The sequence below is a fragment of the Geotrypetes seraphini genome, chromosome 3 (genome assembly GCF_902459505.1).
Source record: "Geotrypetes seraphini chromosome 3, aGeoSer1.1, whole genome shotgun sequence".
In the NCBI taxonomy this organism is placed as follows: Eukaryota; Metazoa; Chordata; class Amphibia; order Gymnophiona; family Dermophiidae; genus Geotrypetes; species Geotrypetes seraphini.
In genome coordinates this window covers 407,859,785-407,877,131 of record NC_047086.1, presented here as the reverse complement: position 1 = coordinate 407,877,131, position 17,347 = coordinate 407,859,785, and the positions used below count along the sequence as shown (strand labels likewise).

Here is a 17,347-nt window from a genome sequence, read left to right as displayed (position 1 = left end):
CTGATAAAAGAGGGCGCTCCACTGTCGGTACCGGTGGCTCAGACCGGACCGGGACTGGAAGGCTCGGTGTCAAAAGTGCGGGAAGGAGTTGTTGCAACTGCTCCTTAAGTTGCACTTGCAGGACAGCAGCAATCCGCTCGTCCAGCGAAGGCACCGGTACCGCCTTTTTCTTCTGCGGTACCTGCGGTGCCGCTCTACGCCCCGAGGATGGGGAACCCGATGTCGAGGGGCTCACCTCAATAGGGGCGGAGTGCTTCCGTGGGCGCCTCGAGGTCGGCAGGACTGGACTCGCTCTACTGAGACCGGAGGACGCTCCAACGGGGAAGGCTTCTTAGCCGGCTTACCTGCGGGATGCGACACCGGTGCGGTGTCGACGAAGTAGGTGCCGACTGAGATGGGGCCGATGTCGGTGCCGGTGCTGCGGAATCAGACATCTCGGCGCCAAATAACAACCGCTGTTGGATCTGGCGGTTTTTTAGAGTTCTCTTTTTTAAAGTCGCACAGCGGGTGCAGGTGGACGCTCGGTGGTCAGGACCAAGACACTGCAGACACCAGTTATGCGGGTCTGTGAGTGAAATTGGTCGAGCGCACCGCTGGCACTTCTTAAACCCTGGCTGGGGGGGCATGTAGGTAAAAACGGCTTCTGCCAAATCGAAGGCCGAGGCCTCGATGGTGGCAACAGGCCCCGCCGGGGCGAAACCAAAAAAATGAAAAAGAAAACAAAATTAGTTTTTTTTGGGTTTTTTTTTAAACAAAGAAAAGAAAGTAAAAGAAGGAAATAATATTTCCTAACAAGTTTACGCGAGCGGGAAGGCGTTAAGGAACAAAAGTTTTCAACAGCCGTTGAAACGTGCGTCTTCTTAGCTCCGCGGAAACTAAGAAACTGGGGACCGCGCGCCTCCGTCAGGCGGGAAGGCACTCGCGCGTGCGCGGTGCGGCCTGCTAGAACTTTCCAAGTTCTTAGAGTGCAATCACTCTAAAATTGTCCGTACCGGGGCTCCGTCGGTGCCGTCACCCATCAGTCAAGAATATGCTGCCTGCTTGTCCTGGGATAATAGGACCATGCATTTCCCTCATAAAAAAATGTTAGCACAGAGAACAGTCTTGGGGCAAGATCAGTTTGAAAAGCTCAGAAAATTTCTGCTGTAAGGCCATCCATTCCAAGAGTCCTGTTAAGCTTAAATAACCTAATAGTCTACAGTACTTCTAACTTAACCCTTTTCTTTCCTCTTTAGTAAGACATGGCCCTAACAGTAACTAGAGAAAAAGAGATCTTTTCATGATCAGATCCAGTACTCTTTAAGACTTCTAAATTTAGACTCATAAGCTAAGAAACTCAGAAGCAATGCACATGTGGTCACAAACACTTTGAATAAACTTAAAGAGAACTCTTTAGAAGAATGGGTAAAATAATCTTATTTTTAATGGGAATTATATAATGTGATCAACCCAAACTGCTGCTGTAAAAGCAATTCATTAATTCTTTACCTTTCCAACTGGAAGCAAGTAGAATAGAGCTTGAACAAAGAACCACAGAAGAAACACTCCAAATACTCTGACATCCCATAAATTCTCAAATGCTGGCATGTTCCGAATGCTGACATCTTTCTGCTCACAGATCAACAGCAAAAAAAGCACTGTGGCAGGTAAGATAAATATCATGAAGAAGGTTCCTGAAAAAAAAAGTACACAAGACCATTACATGTAAAATATTTCTCAAACTATATATAGCTCTACACAATATTTTACAAAAATAAGGGAATTATTAGTCATTCACCATCACTTTAAAACATCACAAGGACATAGAAACTATACAATGCTAAATAATCATTGAAGGGAAAGGATTATTTAAAAACAAAGTTAATTTTTAGGACAAATGTGTAATAAATATTAAAACAATTTTGTTAGTAATTATTTTTTAAATCCTCACTGAAGAATTAAATGCCAATTTTCAGAGTACTTTTTGTGCAATGCACATTAAGTGGAAGAATTTCTGACTTGCTCCAATTTATCTTCTATCCTGAAAACTTTCCAAATTTCTCTATGAATTCAAGTAAGCATGGAATGGTAGTTTCTGGATTCCTAAAATAAAGCAGTATATAATCTGCATAAGCAGAGATTTTATATTCCCAATCTGCACGAGGAATACCCTGTATCCCCTTTGCCTGTTGAATGGCTAATAACAAGGGTTCTAAAACAATATCAAAAAGCAAAGGAGACAAGGGACAACCTTGCCTAACCCCCCTCCGCAAATTAAAACGCTCTGATAAATTGTTATTAATGTATAATCTTGCACCAGGGGAGTTATACAATGTGTGAATCATTTGTATAAATCCTGAACCTATACCAAACCATTCTAATGCCTGATACATGAAAGTCCATTCAACTCGATCAAAGGCTTTCTCCGCATCTAAAGAGACAGAGAAAGCCGGATCATTCATGTTTTTTGTTAAATTTAGAGTATGAAAAGCCAATCTAGTATTGTTAGAAGAACTTAGCAACAAATCCTGTTTGGTGCATATCAATAATAAAAGGGAGAGCCTTAGCCAATCGTAAAGCTAATATCTTAGCTAAAAGTTTTCCATCAACATTGATTAATGAGATAGGCCTGTAGTTTGAAACCAAAGTGGGATCTTTGTTTGGCTTTGGCAAAACAATTGTTAATGATTCTGCCATAGTACCTGTAATGCAACCTTTAGTCCTTTGAAACTGATATAAATTTAATAAATAGGGTAAAAGGGTACTTTGAAATGATTTATAAACTCTACTGTAAAACCATCACCACCTGGAGCGGATCCAACTCTAAGAGACCTAAATGCTGCTTCTAATTCTTTTAATGATATAGGCTCCTCTAAACTTCTTTTTATATGTTCAGGAACCTTCGGTCCAATAATTAGATTCAAAAATTCTAAACCATCTTTTTTCCTATCTCCACAAGGCTCAGAAGAAATATAGGTCTTTATAAAAATTTAGAAATTATCTTAAAATATTTTCAATTTTAGTATGTGTTTCTCCATTTTCATCCTTTATTGCAATAATTATTATTATAAGGATTATTTGATTCATTCTCATTTGTATGGAAAGATGGATTAAAATATTTAGGTATTAGAATAAAAAACACACTAGAAGACACTATGAAGGAGAATGAAAATATTTTATTACAAAAAGTAACAGAAATGTGCGAGCAATGGAATCCTCTACATCTTTCTTGGTGGGGAAGAGTCCAAACTATTAAAATGATGATATTGCCTGTGGTTTGTTATCAAATGAGTATGATACCAGTTTTTTTTCAGGTGTCTTTTTATAAAAAATTAAATAGTATTCTTACAAAATTTGTTTGGCTGGGTAAAATGCCTAGAATTGCCTTAGTATCTTTACAAAAATCAATTGTGGAGGGTGGGATAAATTTTCCAAACTTTTATAGGTATCATCAAGCCTATATTTTACGCCAGGGTATGTATTGGGTCCTCCCAGAGCTCATGGAAAACATCCCAGATTGGCTATATTTGGAATGGCGACTCATGTTTCCTTTACATCTATCTCATGTTCTCAGTATAAAAATGCCTAGAATATATAAAGAGAATAGAAAATTGATGGATACATGGAAAACATTACATTATGTCAGCAATTTAACACCTAACCCAATACCCAAATCAACAAATCAATCTATTTGGCTAAACTCCAAGATTCAAATTGGTGGTTTTAAAATCGTATGGAAGCATTGGATTATTGCAGGTATACGAACTTTAAATGATGTTATTTCAAATGGTAAACTGCTTGATTTTTCACAGTTGTAACATAAATATGGTCTAAACAAATCACAAAGTTTTAAATGGTTGCAGCTGAAGCAGACTATTCAGGAGGGGTTTCCTGAATGGAAAAATCTTAGCAATCAGTATAGTCTGAAATTCTTATGCTTTCAGGCAGATTTCTTGGGACACCAGGCCGCACAGTGGTATAAATTGAAATCTGGATTTATGAATAAAAAACCAAAGACTGGTCTTAGAGACATTTGGAGCATTGAGATTAAGCATCAAATTTCTGCATCTCAATGGCCACGAATTTGGTCTTGGAGAATGAGATGTACAGTGTCTGCATCTATGAGACAAACTTGGTTCTTTTTGTTACATAGAGCATTTTGGACCCCTGTTAGATTACAAAAGTTGGATAGCTCTAAGTCTAATAGATGCTGGCACTGTAATCTGGAAGCAGGGACTCTAGATCAGTGTTCTTCAACTTTTTTACACCTGTGGACCGGCGGAAAAGCACAGTTACTTACCGTAACAGGTGTTATCCAGGGACAGCAGGCAGATATTCTTAACTAATGGGTGACGGCATCGACAGAGCCCCGGTACAGACAATTTTAGAGTGATTGCACTCTAAAAACTTAGAAAGTTCTAGTTAGGCCGCACCGCGCATGCGCGAGTGCCTTCCCGCCCGACGGAGGCGCGCGCGGTCCCCAGTTAGGATAAGCCAGCTAAGAAGCCAACCCGGGGAGGTGGGTGGGACGTAAGAATATCTGCCTGCTGTCCCTGGATAAAACCTGTTACGGTAAGTAACTGTGCTTTATCCCAGGACAAGCAGGCAGCATATTCTTAACTGATGGGTGACCTCCAAGCTAACAAAAAGAGGGATGGAGGGAAGGTTGGCCATTAGGAAAATAAATTCTGTAAAACAGATTGGCCGAAGTGTCCATTCCGTCTGGAGAATGCATCCAGACAATAATGAGATGTGAAAGTATGAACTGAGGACCAAGTAGCAGCCTTGAAGATTTCCTCAATAGGAGTTGATCTAAGTAAAGCTACAGACGCTGCCATAGCTCTAACCTTATGGGCCGTGACAGAACCTTCCAGTGTCAGTCCGGTCTGAGCATAACAAAACAAGATGCAAGCAGCAAGCCAATTGGATAACGTATGTTTAGAAACAGGATGCCCCAACTTATTTGGATCAAAGGACAGAAAAAGTTGGGGAGACGATCTGTGAGGCTTAGTGCGCTCTAAGTAGTAAGCCAAAGCACGCTTACAGTCCAAAGTATGCAAAGCCTGCTCTCCAGGATGAGAATGAGGTTTAGGGAAGAATACAGGCAGGACAATGGACTGGTTGAGATGAAAGTCAGATACAATCTTAGGGAGGAACTTTGGATGTGTACGCAGAACTACTTTGTCATGGTGAAAGACTGTGAACGGTGGATCAGCAACTAGTGCATGCAACTCACTGACCCTCCTGGCAGGGGTGAGAGCAATAAGAAAAACCACTTTCCAAATGAGAAATTTAAAATGAGCTGTGGCCAATGGTTCATAAGGAGGCTTCATTAAGGCGGAAAGAACCACATTAAGATCCCAGACCACAGGAAGGGGCTTGAGAGGTGGTTTCACATTGAAAAGTCCCCTCATGAATCTGGAAACCAAAGGATGAGCAGTAGGAGGTTTTCTGTGAACTGGCTCATGAAAAGCAGTAATGGCACTGAGGTGGACTCTGATAGAAGTAGATTTGAGACCAGAGTTAGACAAATAAAGGAGATAATCCAACACTAGTTCTACTGCTAGTGAAGTTGGATCATGATGATGCAGAAGGCACCAGGAAGAAAACCGGGACCACTTCTGTTGATAGCATTGAAGAGTGGCCGGCTTCCTGGAAGCATCAAGAATAGAACAGACAGGCTGAGAAAGAAGTGAATGAGCCGAGGTCAGCCCGAGAGATACCAAGCTGTCAGGTGCAGAGACTGTAGGTTGGGATATAGGAGGGACTGCTGATGCTGAGTAAGCAGAGAAGGAAACAGTGGAAGAAGTATGGGCTCCCTGGAACTGAGTTGAAGTAGAAGGGAGAACCAATGCTGCCTGGGCCACTGTGGAGCAATGAGAATCATGGTGGCTTGTTCCCTCTTGAGCTTGAACAAGGTCCACAACATGAGAGGCAGAGGAGGAAATGCATAAAGGAATAGATTGGTCCAATCCAGGAAAAACGCATCTGCTGCCAGGCGGTGAGGGGAGTAGAGTCTGGAGCAAAATTGGGGCAGTTGATGATTGTGAGGAGCTGCAAAAAGGTCCACCTGAGGAGTGCCCCATTGAACGAAAATGGACTGGAGAGTCATGGGATAGAGAGTCCATTCTTGGGGTTGGAGAATTCTGCTGAGATTGTCTGCTAAGGAATTCTGCTCGCCCTGGATGCAGACAGCTTTCAGGAATAAGTGGTGGGTTGTCGCCCAAGACCAAATCTTTTGGGCCTCCTGACACAACAGGCGAGAGCCCGTCCCACCCTGTTTGTTGATGTAATACATTGCTACTTGATTGTCTGTGCAAAGTAGTAGAACTTGAGGAAAGAGGAGATGCTGAAACGCCTTGAGGGCATAAAACATCACTCTGAGTCCCAGGAAATTGATGTGATGTTTCTTTTCCTGGGCAGTCCAAAGACCTTGTGTTTGGAAATCGTTCAAGTGAGCTCCCCAGGCATATGGGGATGCGTCTGTGGTGATGACGAGATGATGAGGAGGCAGATGAAACAGAAGGCCTCTAGAGAGATTGTAAGATTTCAACCACCATTGCAGAGACTGTCGAAGAGACGATGTCACAGATATGTGTCGCGAACAAGGATCAGTCACCTGGGACCACTGGGTAGCTAGGGTCCATTGAGGAGTGCGCAGGTGAAGACGTGCGAAGGGGGTGACATGAACTGTCGAGGCCATGTGACCCAAGAGTATCATCATGTGTTTTGCAGAGATGGACAGCTGTGAGAGCACCTGCTGACAGAGATGAAGAAGAATCTGAAGGTGATTGGATGGAAGAAACGCCCTCATGAGAACAGTGTCCAAGATCGCTCCGATGAACTGAAGCCGCTGAGTGGGGATGAGATGCGACTTGGGAAGATTGATCTCGAAACCCAGAAGTTGGAGAAATAGGATAGTCTGGTTGGTGGCCTGAAGCACTTCCTGAGATGAAGGAGCCTTGATTAACCAGTCGTCCAGGTAAGGGAAGATTAGTAGATGGTGAGAGCGCAGGAAAGCAGCTACCACAATGAGACACTTTGTGAATACCCTGGGAGAGGAGGCAAGACCAAAGGGTAACACTTTGTACTGGTAATGACAATGACTGATCATGAACCGGAGATACTGTCTGGAGGCCAGATTGACCGAGATGTGAATGTAGGCCTCCCTGAGATCGAGGGAGCATAGCCAGTCGCCCTGAGAGAGAAAAGGATAAAGTGTGGCCAGAGAAAGCATTTTGAACTTTTCCTTGACCAAGCATTTGTTGAGATCTCAGAGATCTAGTATGGGTCTGAGGTCTCCGGTTTCTTTGGGGACCAGAAAATAGCGGGAGTAGAATCCCTGCCCCTTCTGGTCTAGAGGAACTTCCTCTATGGCGTTCAGAAGAAGGGATTGGACCTCCTGAAGGAGTAGGGAGGACTGAGGTGTGTTCAAAGCACTCTTTTGGAGTACTTGGGGTGGGAAGAGTCTGAAAATTGAGAGAATAGCCGTGGCAAATGATTTTAGAACCCACTGATCTGAGGTGATGATCTCCCAACGGTTTAGGAAAATGGATAGACGACCTCCGATTGGTTGGGGCAGAAGAGAGGACGGAGGTAGACTGGCTATGTCCTGGAGAAGAAAGTCAAAAGGGTTGAGTGGGTTTAGGTGGTACAGGTTGTTTCACCACCTGCTGTTGTTGAGCCCTAGGTTGTTGGAGTTGTGGTTGACGTTGACGCCGAGGTTGTTGCTGAGCCCGGAGGAAGAGGACGAGCAGAGTAGCGACGTTGATAGGAGGACTGCTGGCAAAAAGAACGAGAAGGTGGAGGCTTCTTCTTGTTCTTTAATAGTGTATCCCAGCGAGTCTCATGGACAGATAGCTTTTGAGTGGTAGAATCTAAAGAGTCCCCAAACAACTCGTCTCCCAAGCATGGAGCGTTGGCAAGGCGGTCCTGGTGGTTAACATCAAGTTCAGAGACTCTAAGCCAAGCCAGACGTCTCATTGCAACCGCCATTGCTGTGGTCCTAGAAGTGAGCTCGAAGGTGTCGTATATCGAACGCACCATGAACTTGCGAAGTTGCAATAGACTAGAAGTGTACTGATGGAATAAGGGGAGCTTTCTATCAGGAAGGTATTTCTCAAACGAGGAAAGCTGTTGGATAAGATGCTTCAGGTAAAAAGAAAAATGAAATGCATAATTACCTGAGCGGTTAGTCAGCATAGCGTTTTGATAGAGACGCTTGCCAAACTAATCCTTGGCTTTACCCTTTCTGCCAGGAGGGACAGATGCATAGACACTAGCGCCGGTAGACTTTTTCAAGGTGGATTCGTGTGGAAGTTGAGGCTTGTCAAAGCCCGGAATGGGAATAACCTTGTATAAAGTGTCTAACTTTCGAGGAGCACTGGGGATGGTTAAAGGTGTCTCCAGGTTCTTATAGAAAGTCTCCCGTAAAATATCATGCAGGGGTAGTTTGAGAAATTCCTTAGGCGGCTGATCAAAATCCAAAGCTTCAAGAAAAGCTTTAGACTTTTTAGATTCAGCCTCCAAAGGAATAGAGAGAGACTCACACATTTCCTTTAAGAAAGATGTAAAGGAGGATGAATCAGGCTTGGCAGAAGGATCTCGGCCAGCAGGGTCTTCCTCAGGGAAGGACGCCTCTTCTTCGGACAACAGAGGTTCTTCTGAGTCATCCCAAAGATCTGAATCCCTGACTTGGGAAGCACGACTCCAGGATTCCGGTGTCGAAGCTCAGTATGACTGGTTTTGCGCGCCGACTTCCCGGAGCGCAGAGAAGCGGTACCTAGGGAAGAGGTTGGCGGTGCCGAGAAGAATCAGACATCGGTGCGGGGTCAGTTGTTTGGACCGCATGATGGAGGCCTCTTGGTTCGGCAGACAATACCGGCATGGATGCCGAAGAAGTAGAATAAACCGGTACCGATAGAGCAGAAGCCGACAATACGGGCTGCTCCACGGCCGGTACCGGAGGCTCAGACCGGACCGGAACTGGAAGGCTCGGTGCCAACAGAGCAGGAAGGAGCTGTTGTAACTGCTCTTTAAGTTGGACCTGAAGGACAGCCGCAATACGGTCATCCAAGGAAGGCACCGGTACCGCTTTCTTTTTCTGCAGTACCTGCGGTGCGCTCGACACCCAGAAGATGAGGAGGCAGAAGAAGATGCACTCACCTCTATAGGGGCGGAGCGTTTATGAGGGCGCCTTGCGGTCGGCAGGATTGGACTCTCTGCCACAGCGACCAGAGGGCGCTCCAGTGAGGAAGGCTTCTTAGCCGGCTTACCTGAAGGGTGCGACGCCGCAGCGGTGTCTAGCGGTGTCGATGAAGTGGGTGCCGGCGTAGAAGTCGTCGACACTGGTGTGGACGCCGAGGGCTCAGTCATCGCGGTACCGAATAGAAGTTTCTGTTGGATTTGGCGATTTTTTAAGGTACGTTTTTTAAGTGTAGCACAACGGGTGCAGGTGGAAGCCCTGTGATCCGGACCCAGGCACTGAAGACACCAATTGTGTGGGTCGGTCAGAGAGATGGGGCGCACACACCACTGGCACTTTTTAAAGCCTGGCTGAGGGGGCATGAATGTAAAAACGGCCTCCGCTAAATCGAAGGCTGAGGCTTCGATGGTGGCAACAGGCCCCGCCGGGGCGAACTGGAAAAAAGGAAGAAAACTATTAGTATTATTTTTTATTTTTTAATACAGAAGAAATAAAAGAAAAAAGGAAGAGAACTTCCGAGAAAAAAACCACGCGAGCGGGAAGGCAAGTACAAAAATCTTTAAACAGCCGTTGAAAAACGCGTCTTCTTAGCTCCGCGGAAACTAAAAAACTCCGTCGGGCGGGAAGGCACTCGCGCATGTGCGGTGCGGCCTAACTAGAACTTTCAAAGTTCTTAGAGTGCAATCACTCTAAAATTGTCCGTACCGGGGCTCTGTCGGTGCCGTCATCCATCAGTTAAGAATATGCTGCCTGCTTGTCCTGGGATAAAAAAAAATTATTTTGTGGACCGGCAAACTACTAGGACTGAAATTTGAAAATCCTGTTTCTGCCCCATCTCCGCGAGCTCGGTCCTCGCAAACCATCTGATCCCATCCGCACAAGCCTCAGTTATGATTTTATACTGAATGTATTTTATTAAAGTATAAAAAGAAACAATATTCTGTACAATTGTCATTTTATAAATACAAATAATACAGAGCAAGGATCAACAAAACCCCTGTCTCCCCTCCCCTTCACATATATCCCCTCTACTATCAAGAAAACTGAATAAGCCAAATTATTACAGAATGCTACACAGAAATATCATGCTAACAGAATACCGCAGTCACACATAGCAGGAATAGGGTTAGGAGAGTGCAACTGCTCCCCTGATCAGAGAGAGCCCTAAGCCACTGCCTAGACTTTGCAGTCCCCAGTTATGTCTTACACCAGCTCTAGCAGGATATATATTTCAAATCTGATATATTCTAATCACAAAATAGAAATAAAATTATTTGTTTCTACCTTTCGTTGTCTCTGGTTTCTGCTTTCATCTTTTTTCACTCTCTTCCTTCCAGCACCTGCCCTCTCTGTCTCTTCAATCCAGCATCTGCCTCTTCCATCTACTATCTGACCTCTCCCCCTTCCATATGGTATTTGTCTTCTTTCTATGCCCCTCTCTCCTTTCCATCCAGCCTATTCCCCTCTCTCCTTTTTACACGATTCATTCCAGCTTCACTGCTCTCTTCATTTTTATCTCTCCTACACCAGATCTAGCATCTTTGTCCCTCTCAATTTCTCTGCTAACCTCCCTTCCCATCTCATTCCTGTCTCTCCCCTTCCCCTCCTCTAATCTCCCTGCCAGCTGTTTCCTTCCTTTTTTCTTCTCCCCTCCCTCCTCCCCCTGTCCAGCATAACTCTCTTCCCTTTCCTTTCCCTTCTCCCCTCCCAGCAGCATCTTCCTCCAGGTCCAGTAGTCCTTTTTCCCCTTGCCCAGCAGCTTCCCAGACTCCTTCCCCTCCTCCCCTCCCAGCAGCATCTCTCCTTCTCCCTCTCCAGGTCCAGTAGCAGCTGTCCCTTTTTTTTCACCATGTCCAGCAGCTTTCTCCCCTCCCAGCAACTCTCCTTACTTGCCAGCGTTGCGATTCAGTAAGGCAGCCTCAGGTCCTTTGTTGGGTCGCACTGCCTCTGAGGAAAGGGGAAGTTGCATCATCAGAGGCGGCCCGACTCAGCAAAAGCTCCAAGGCTTCCTTCCTGAATCGCTGCGCTTGTAAGTAAGGAGAGCCACTGGGAGTGGAGAAAGCACACTGTCTGAGGCTCCCCATTATCTCTTCGGCCCTGCGCGAACTACAGTTCCTCGATCTTGCCGGTCCTGTGCGGACCGGCAGGAAATTGAAGATGCTGATCCTGCGTGGACCGGCAGGAATATACTGCAGACCGGCACCAGTCCGCAGACTGGCGGTTGAAGAACTGTGCTCTAGATCATTTAATATATTTTTGTCCCTGTATCATGGCCTTTTGGAAATCAATTTGGTCTCAAATTAATTGTTTATTGGAAAACCATATAGCTGTATCATATGATACAATTCTATTTGGGACGTCTATGAGAATAAAAAGTCAAATTTCATCAAGCAATAATAAACTTTTATAATGACAGGAGTTGCCATTCAACATATCACCAGAAATTGGAAAATTTATACCAGACTTAATTACACCTTCTGGTGGAATTCGTTGTGCCATATATACAAAATGGAAAGAACAATTGCCATACAAAAAGGGAATTATAATAATTTTAAAAAGATTTGGGGGCCATTGATAGTGTATTGTAATGATTAGACACCTTTTTACACTAAAAGTATAATTATAATAATGGGAAAGGGGGTGATATATAGCTATATTATTGGTTTTGACATTGGATAACCTGGACATACAGATGATTCAACTGGACACTACAGACCTATATTCTCACTTGTGTATGCTGGACACTACAGACATATATTTTCCCATAGCCAGACCCAGCCTGTACCTTGCTGTCTGTAAACATCTTCAGCCTTTGCAATGCTAACAATGATGTTCTTGTTTCCATTCCCTGCTGGGAGGATATCCCTTCAAGGTTCTGCTGAACTGTTATCAGTGCTGTATGACTTCATATGCCAGACACCCTAGAAAGCCATAAAACCTTTATAATGAGCAAGGAGCCCTGCTCATGTGGGTGTAACGAGATGAAAGAACTTGGTACCAAAACATTTGCTCTCTGTCTCTGAACCAAGCTATGGGAACCAGACAGCTGGATTGTTGAAAGGTCACCTTTGCCAACTTTCAGTTTACAAGGACAGCATCCCGAATATGCACAGAATTGTAAAACCACTAATTAGCAGCTACATGTCTCAGTGCTGAAAGAAGGAATTTCACCAAGAGTTCTCTGTTTCTGCAAGGCCCCCCTTTTACTAGGGAGGGGGGGTGGAGATGAGAGAAGCGTGGACGGATGGGAGGAGTTAGCTATACATTATTTTATGTACCAATAGGGAATTACATAACCAGAATTCGGGGATGGACTTTCTTGGAACAAAGGAAGAATTGCTCTGTATAAAAAAAACGTGTATTCTAGGTAGAGCCAGAGAGAGATTCACTTACTTATGCTGCGGGGATCTGCTAGCCCCCTGCTAAGCATATGGGTGCAAGTTCTTCTCTCCATTGCATATTCTGAACTGACAATACATTTTTCAGATATGTCTCTGCTGCTGTAAGTTTTTATACTAACAATAAACGAATATTGTCTGTTCTGGAAGATACAATGCCGCCTTGTAGTTATTCCAATGAGGTAAACAAAGCAGCCTTTACTTCAGTTTAATCAATATTTTTGAATATAACACATGTATGATATGCTTGATTTACAATATTTGTGGAAAGGGAGGGTGGGCGAGGGGCTTAATTTATGTATTTAAGACGATAATAGAAAAGAATTTCAAGTGATGTGTATGATTCAATTGATGTAATATTGTACACTTGATGTAAGATGAAAAAATGAATAAAGAATTGGAAAAAAAAAAGAGTACTTTTTGTGTCAGATGCTAAAAAAATTACATTATTTGGAACACTAAGGGCTCCTTTTACAAAACTGTGGTAGAGGTTTCTACCACGGGATGTGCGATGCTCATAGGAATTCTATGAGCGTCAGAGCATTTACCTTCTTAGTCCATGGTAGAAACCTCTACTGCAGCTTTATAGATTAAAAAACCTTTTCTTTCTTTTTTTTAATTCTTTATTCATTTTATTTCTTACATCAAGTGAATAAATAATTGACATATTGAATTGTATACATCACTTGAATTTCTTATTTCAACTTTAATACATAAGATTTAATCCCTTCCCTCCCACACTATATCCATTCAAATATATCATATAAGAATTCTTGTCCAATGAACTAAATTTTAATCAAATTCAGAAACCCCTCCCCCCACCCTTTATCTGCACTTGAACTTATAATGGAAAAATGGTATTTATTCATTGCAATATTTTGTCAATGGCCCCCAGATCTCTTTAAATTTATTATAATTTCCTTTTTGTATCGCAATTGTTCTTTCCATTTTATAAATTTGACACAAGTTCCACCAGAAACAGTAATTGAGTCTACTCCAATTCTTCAAATTAGATGGGATATATTGAATGGCGACCCCTGTCATAATCAATAAAAGCTTGTTATTTTTTTATGAAATTTGGCTCTGTGTCCTCAATGACATACCAAACAGAATTGTATCATAAGACAGAGCCACAGGATTCTCCAATAAACAATTTATTTGGCCCCAAATTGATTCCCAAAAGGCTTAAATAAAGGGACAATAGAATAATAAATGATCTAGAGTCCCTACTTCGAGATTACAATGCCAGCATCTATTAGACTTAGAGCTATTATAAGATGGGAGGTCAATTGAGGTTGATAACTTGAATAAATTTTAATAGTCAGAAAAACTGAGATGGAATTTTATAAATGGTTAAGAAGTTGAAGGGGGAAATCTGTTGGTTTATAAAGCTTCTAAAGAGTGGATCTACTGGAAGATTTTAAAGCATACGTTAATAAGACAGACTTGTTATAAAATGCAACATTAATAGAGATGAATTCAACTGTTTATTTTACAGGTGTATGGTTATAACTGAAGATGTGGAAAGTATATTGAGGACTGATATAATAGTTAAAGTGAAATGATATTTAAGTATTGGAAAATACATACTAAATTGATAAGTTAACGATTAATTTGTTTAGGTATACGTCTATTTATTAACTTATAAGGTAGGTATCCGGTTGATATATTAATTTCATCATTCATTCATTATTTAATGGCGTTCAGCTTATGATGGCGTTTAAAATTTTTTCATTGAACTTTAATGGCCTCAACCATCAGATTAAAAGGAAAAAAAACACTCACCTATTTGAAACAACAGAATGCTGATGTTTACTATATACAGGAGACTCATCTATCTGTGGTAGAGTCAAAAAAATTAGAAGGGGGATGGGTGAAACAATGTTTTTTCGCCCCTGCAATAAGGAAAAAAGCGGGGGTAGCTATTCTTATAAATAAGAAATGTACAGCTAATTTTCAATTAATTGATTCAGATCCCCTAGGAAGATGGGTACATGTAGATATGAGCATGGGAAATAATACCCTGGCATTATTTAACGTGTATGTCCCCAATTCGAACCAAAATGAATTTTTCGAAAAACTGCAGCAATTAATACTCCCACTGGCTGCTTCTAAGATAGTAGTAGCTGGAGATTTTAATGCTGTTATGGATCCATTGAGGGATAAAAAACCGAGCAAATGTATGAAATCATTAGGATTAGATAATTTGGTGCATTCTTGTGATTTGAAAGATATATGGCGAATACTTAATTTTAATGATCGGGAATTTTCCTTTTGTTCACATGTTCATAAATCTTTTTCAAGAAGTTTTGTCTTAAAAAACCTTTTCAAACTAACAAAAAATATATTCACAACATCACAAGGAGGCAATCAGTATCTTAACACTGAACTCGACAGCGAAACACTCTCAGACTACTTAGCATTTGGACTTATGGGGGTGGGTCAGTTGAGTGGGCAGACTTGATGGGCTATAGCCCTTTTCTGCCGTCATCTTTCTATGTTTCTATGTTTCTACTTCGCTAATAAAGTAGACAAAATACAGTCTTACCTTGACTCCGCCACGCTATAGACATTGTTCCCCTCCGTGACTCAGACAAAACAACTAAAACTACAACTGGAAACCTAACCAACTTTGAGACTGTTCCCCGCGATGACATCACTAATTTACCCTTCCGGCTCAAACCTGGACCCCTGTCTGCCATACATCCTAGTGGTGGTGGAAGACGCCTTTGTAGACGTCATCCTTCCTCTCATCAACACCTCTCTACAAACAGGCATGGTGCCCAATTTTGAAAAAACCCACGCTTAACCCTAACATGTCTGGCAACTTTAGACCTGTCTTCAACCTACCCTTCGTCTCCAAGATCCTAGAAAAAAACTGTGTAAACCCAATTATACTCCTTCATTGACGAACAAGGCACCCTATCCAACTTCCAATCGGGATTCAGGAAATTCTACAGTATTGAAACCATCCTTCTCGACATCAACTATTGCTAGAAACTCATGGATGAGGGTAATGATGTCCTTCTGGTGCTGCTGGATCTCAGCGTGGTCTTCGACACTATTGAGCTGCTCTCTGAAATCAGAATCTGAGACACTGAGCTACAATGGTTCTCCTCTTTCCTGAACAACAGATCCCAAAGCATTTTATTCAACAATGTGCTATCGAAACTAATCAAATACAGTGTTCTGCATGGGGCTCTGCTATCCCCCCCTATTATTCAATCTTTACATTAGACCTGTCTTAGACATAGCCTGCAAATATCAAATACAGATTCACTCCTTCATGGATGACATCCAATTCTACCTACTACTACGAGAAGCCCATGACGCTCAGATTGCGGAACTCCTAACTTGTCTCTCGAAAATCAAAAATTGGATGTTCGTCAACAAATTACAACTAAACGCTTCCAAGAGGGAACTCCTTTGGATGCGTAAAGAACGCTGCGTCCTTGTCTGTCCCTTACTGCGCTGTGTCACAGGGTCACCCCTGTTCCTAGTGAGGAAGCCTTGCCAGAGAAGGGAAATAGGGTTAAAACCCTCGCAAGTATTCCTAAACTGGATAGGGAGAGTCCCAAACCAGCCCCTAGGAATATTTATAAGCCAAGCCTTCCAACACTGAAACCTCCTAAAGCCCTGCCTAAATCAGGCAGATCTGGTTCAGCTTTACCTAAGCCAGTTATAAAGAAACAAGTGGATTCTAAACACTAACAGAATTTCTTTTATAATCAAATTAATGCATCTCAATGGCCACGACTTTGGTCTTGGAGGTTAAGATGTACAGTGTCAGCATCTAGGAGACAAACATGTTTTTTTCTTTTGCATAGAGCTTTTTGGACCCCTGTTCGTTTACAAAAAATAGATAGCTCTAAGTCTAATAGATGTTGGCATTGTTATCTTGAAACTGGGACATAAGATCATCTTTTATTCTATTGTCCATTCGTTTTATCATTTTGGAAATCAATTTGGCCTCAAATTAATAAGATGTTGGAAAATCCGGTAGCCTTGACATATGATACTATTTTATTTGGAACAACAATGAGAGCAAGGAATCAAATCTCGTCAAATAACAACAAACTTTTATTTATTTTGACTGAAGTAGCAGTACAGCAAATAACATACAATTGGAAAAAGTATGACAGGTTAAATTACAACTTTTGGTGGAATTCTGTATGTCATAAATACAAAATGGAACGTACAATAGCAACGCAAAAAGGATATTTTGGTAAATTTCAGAAGATCTGGGGACCATTAACAGATTTTTGTAATGAATGATTAACTTTTCCCAAGATAAGATATTTGATTAGAAGGGAAATGGGTGGGTTTTATTTTTGTTATTTCATATGATTATATCAATAGTTTCAATGTAATGGTACTTGTATGTAATATTGTGATGGGAGGGAAAGATTTTCTATTTAATAAGAATAATTTAAATATTAGGTTTATTACATAATATTTAAAATATTATAGAATTTACATTCCACTGGAACGTGCAGCCCGGATGGTGATTACTGCGTCGCATTCTTGCCCGAAATGCAATCAGGCTCATGCATCTTTGAGTCACATGTTTTGGGCCTGCCCCGCAATCCAACAGTTTTGGAGACATCTTGGTCTATATACCATTTCGCTTTGGGGAAGGCGTTGGCTTCCGCAACCAAGGGCGTTATTTGGATTTTATAATATAGCCTCGCCCAAACCCAGGGGAATGTCAGCATTTATCTCCAAAGCCCTTTTGATGGGAAAAAAAGCCATCCTCACCAACTGG

At 42.2% G+C, this 17,347-nt stretch overlaps 1 protein-coding gene across 4 annotated transcripts in view; it reads right to left on the bottom strand.

The window, feature by feature from the left end:
• LBR (lamin B receptor) overlaps positions 1-17,347 on the bottom strand; it is a 236,878-nt gene that overhangs the window by 115,331 nt on the left and 104,200 nt on the right. For 3 of the 4 annotated variants that reach the window (XM_033936778.1, XM_033936777.1, XM_033936776.1), the window contains exon 6: positions 1,489-1,673. The exons of the other annotated variant lie outside the window; for it this stretch is intronic. In XM_033936778.1, the coding sequence (XP_033792669.1) occupies positions 1,489-1,673 (185 nt within the window). The remainder of the gene's footprint in view (positions 1-1,488; positions 1,674-17,347) is intronic. 4 annotated transcript variants of the gene reach the window in all.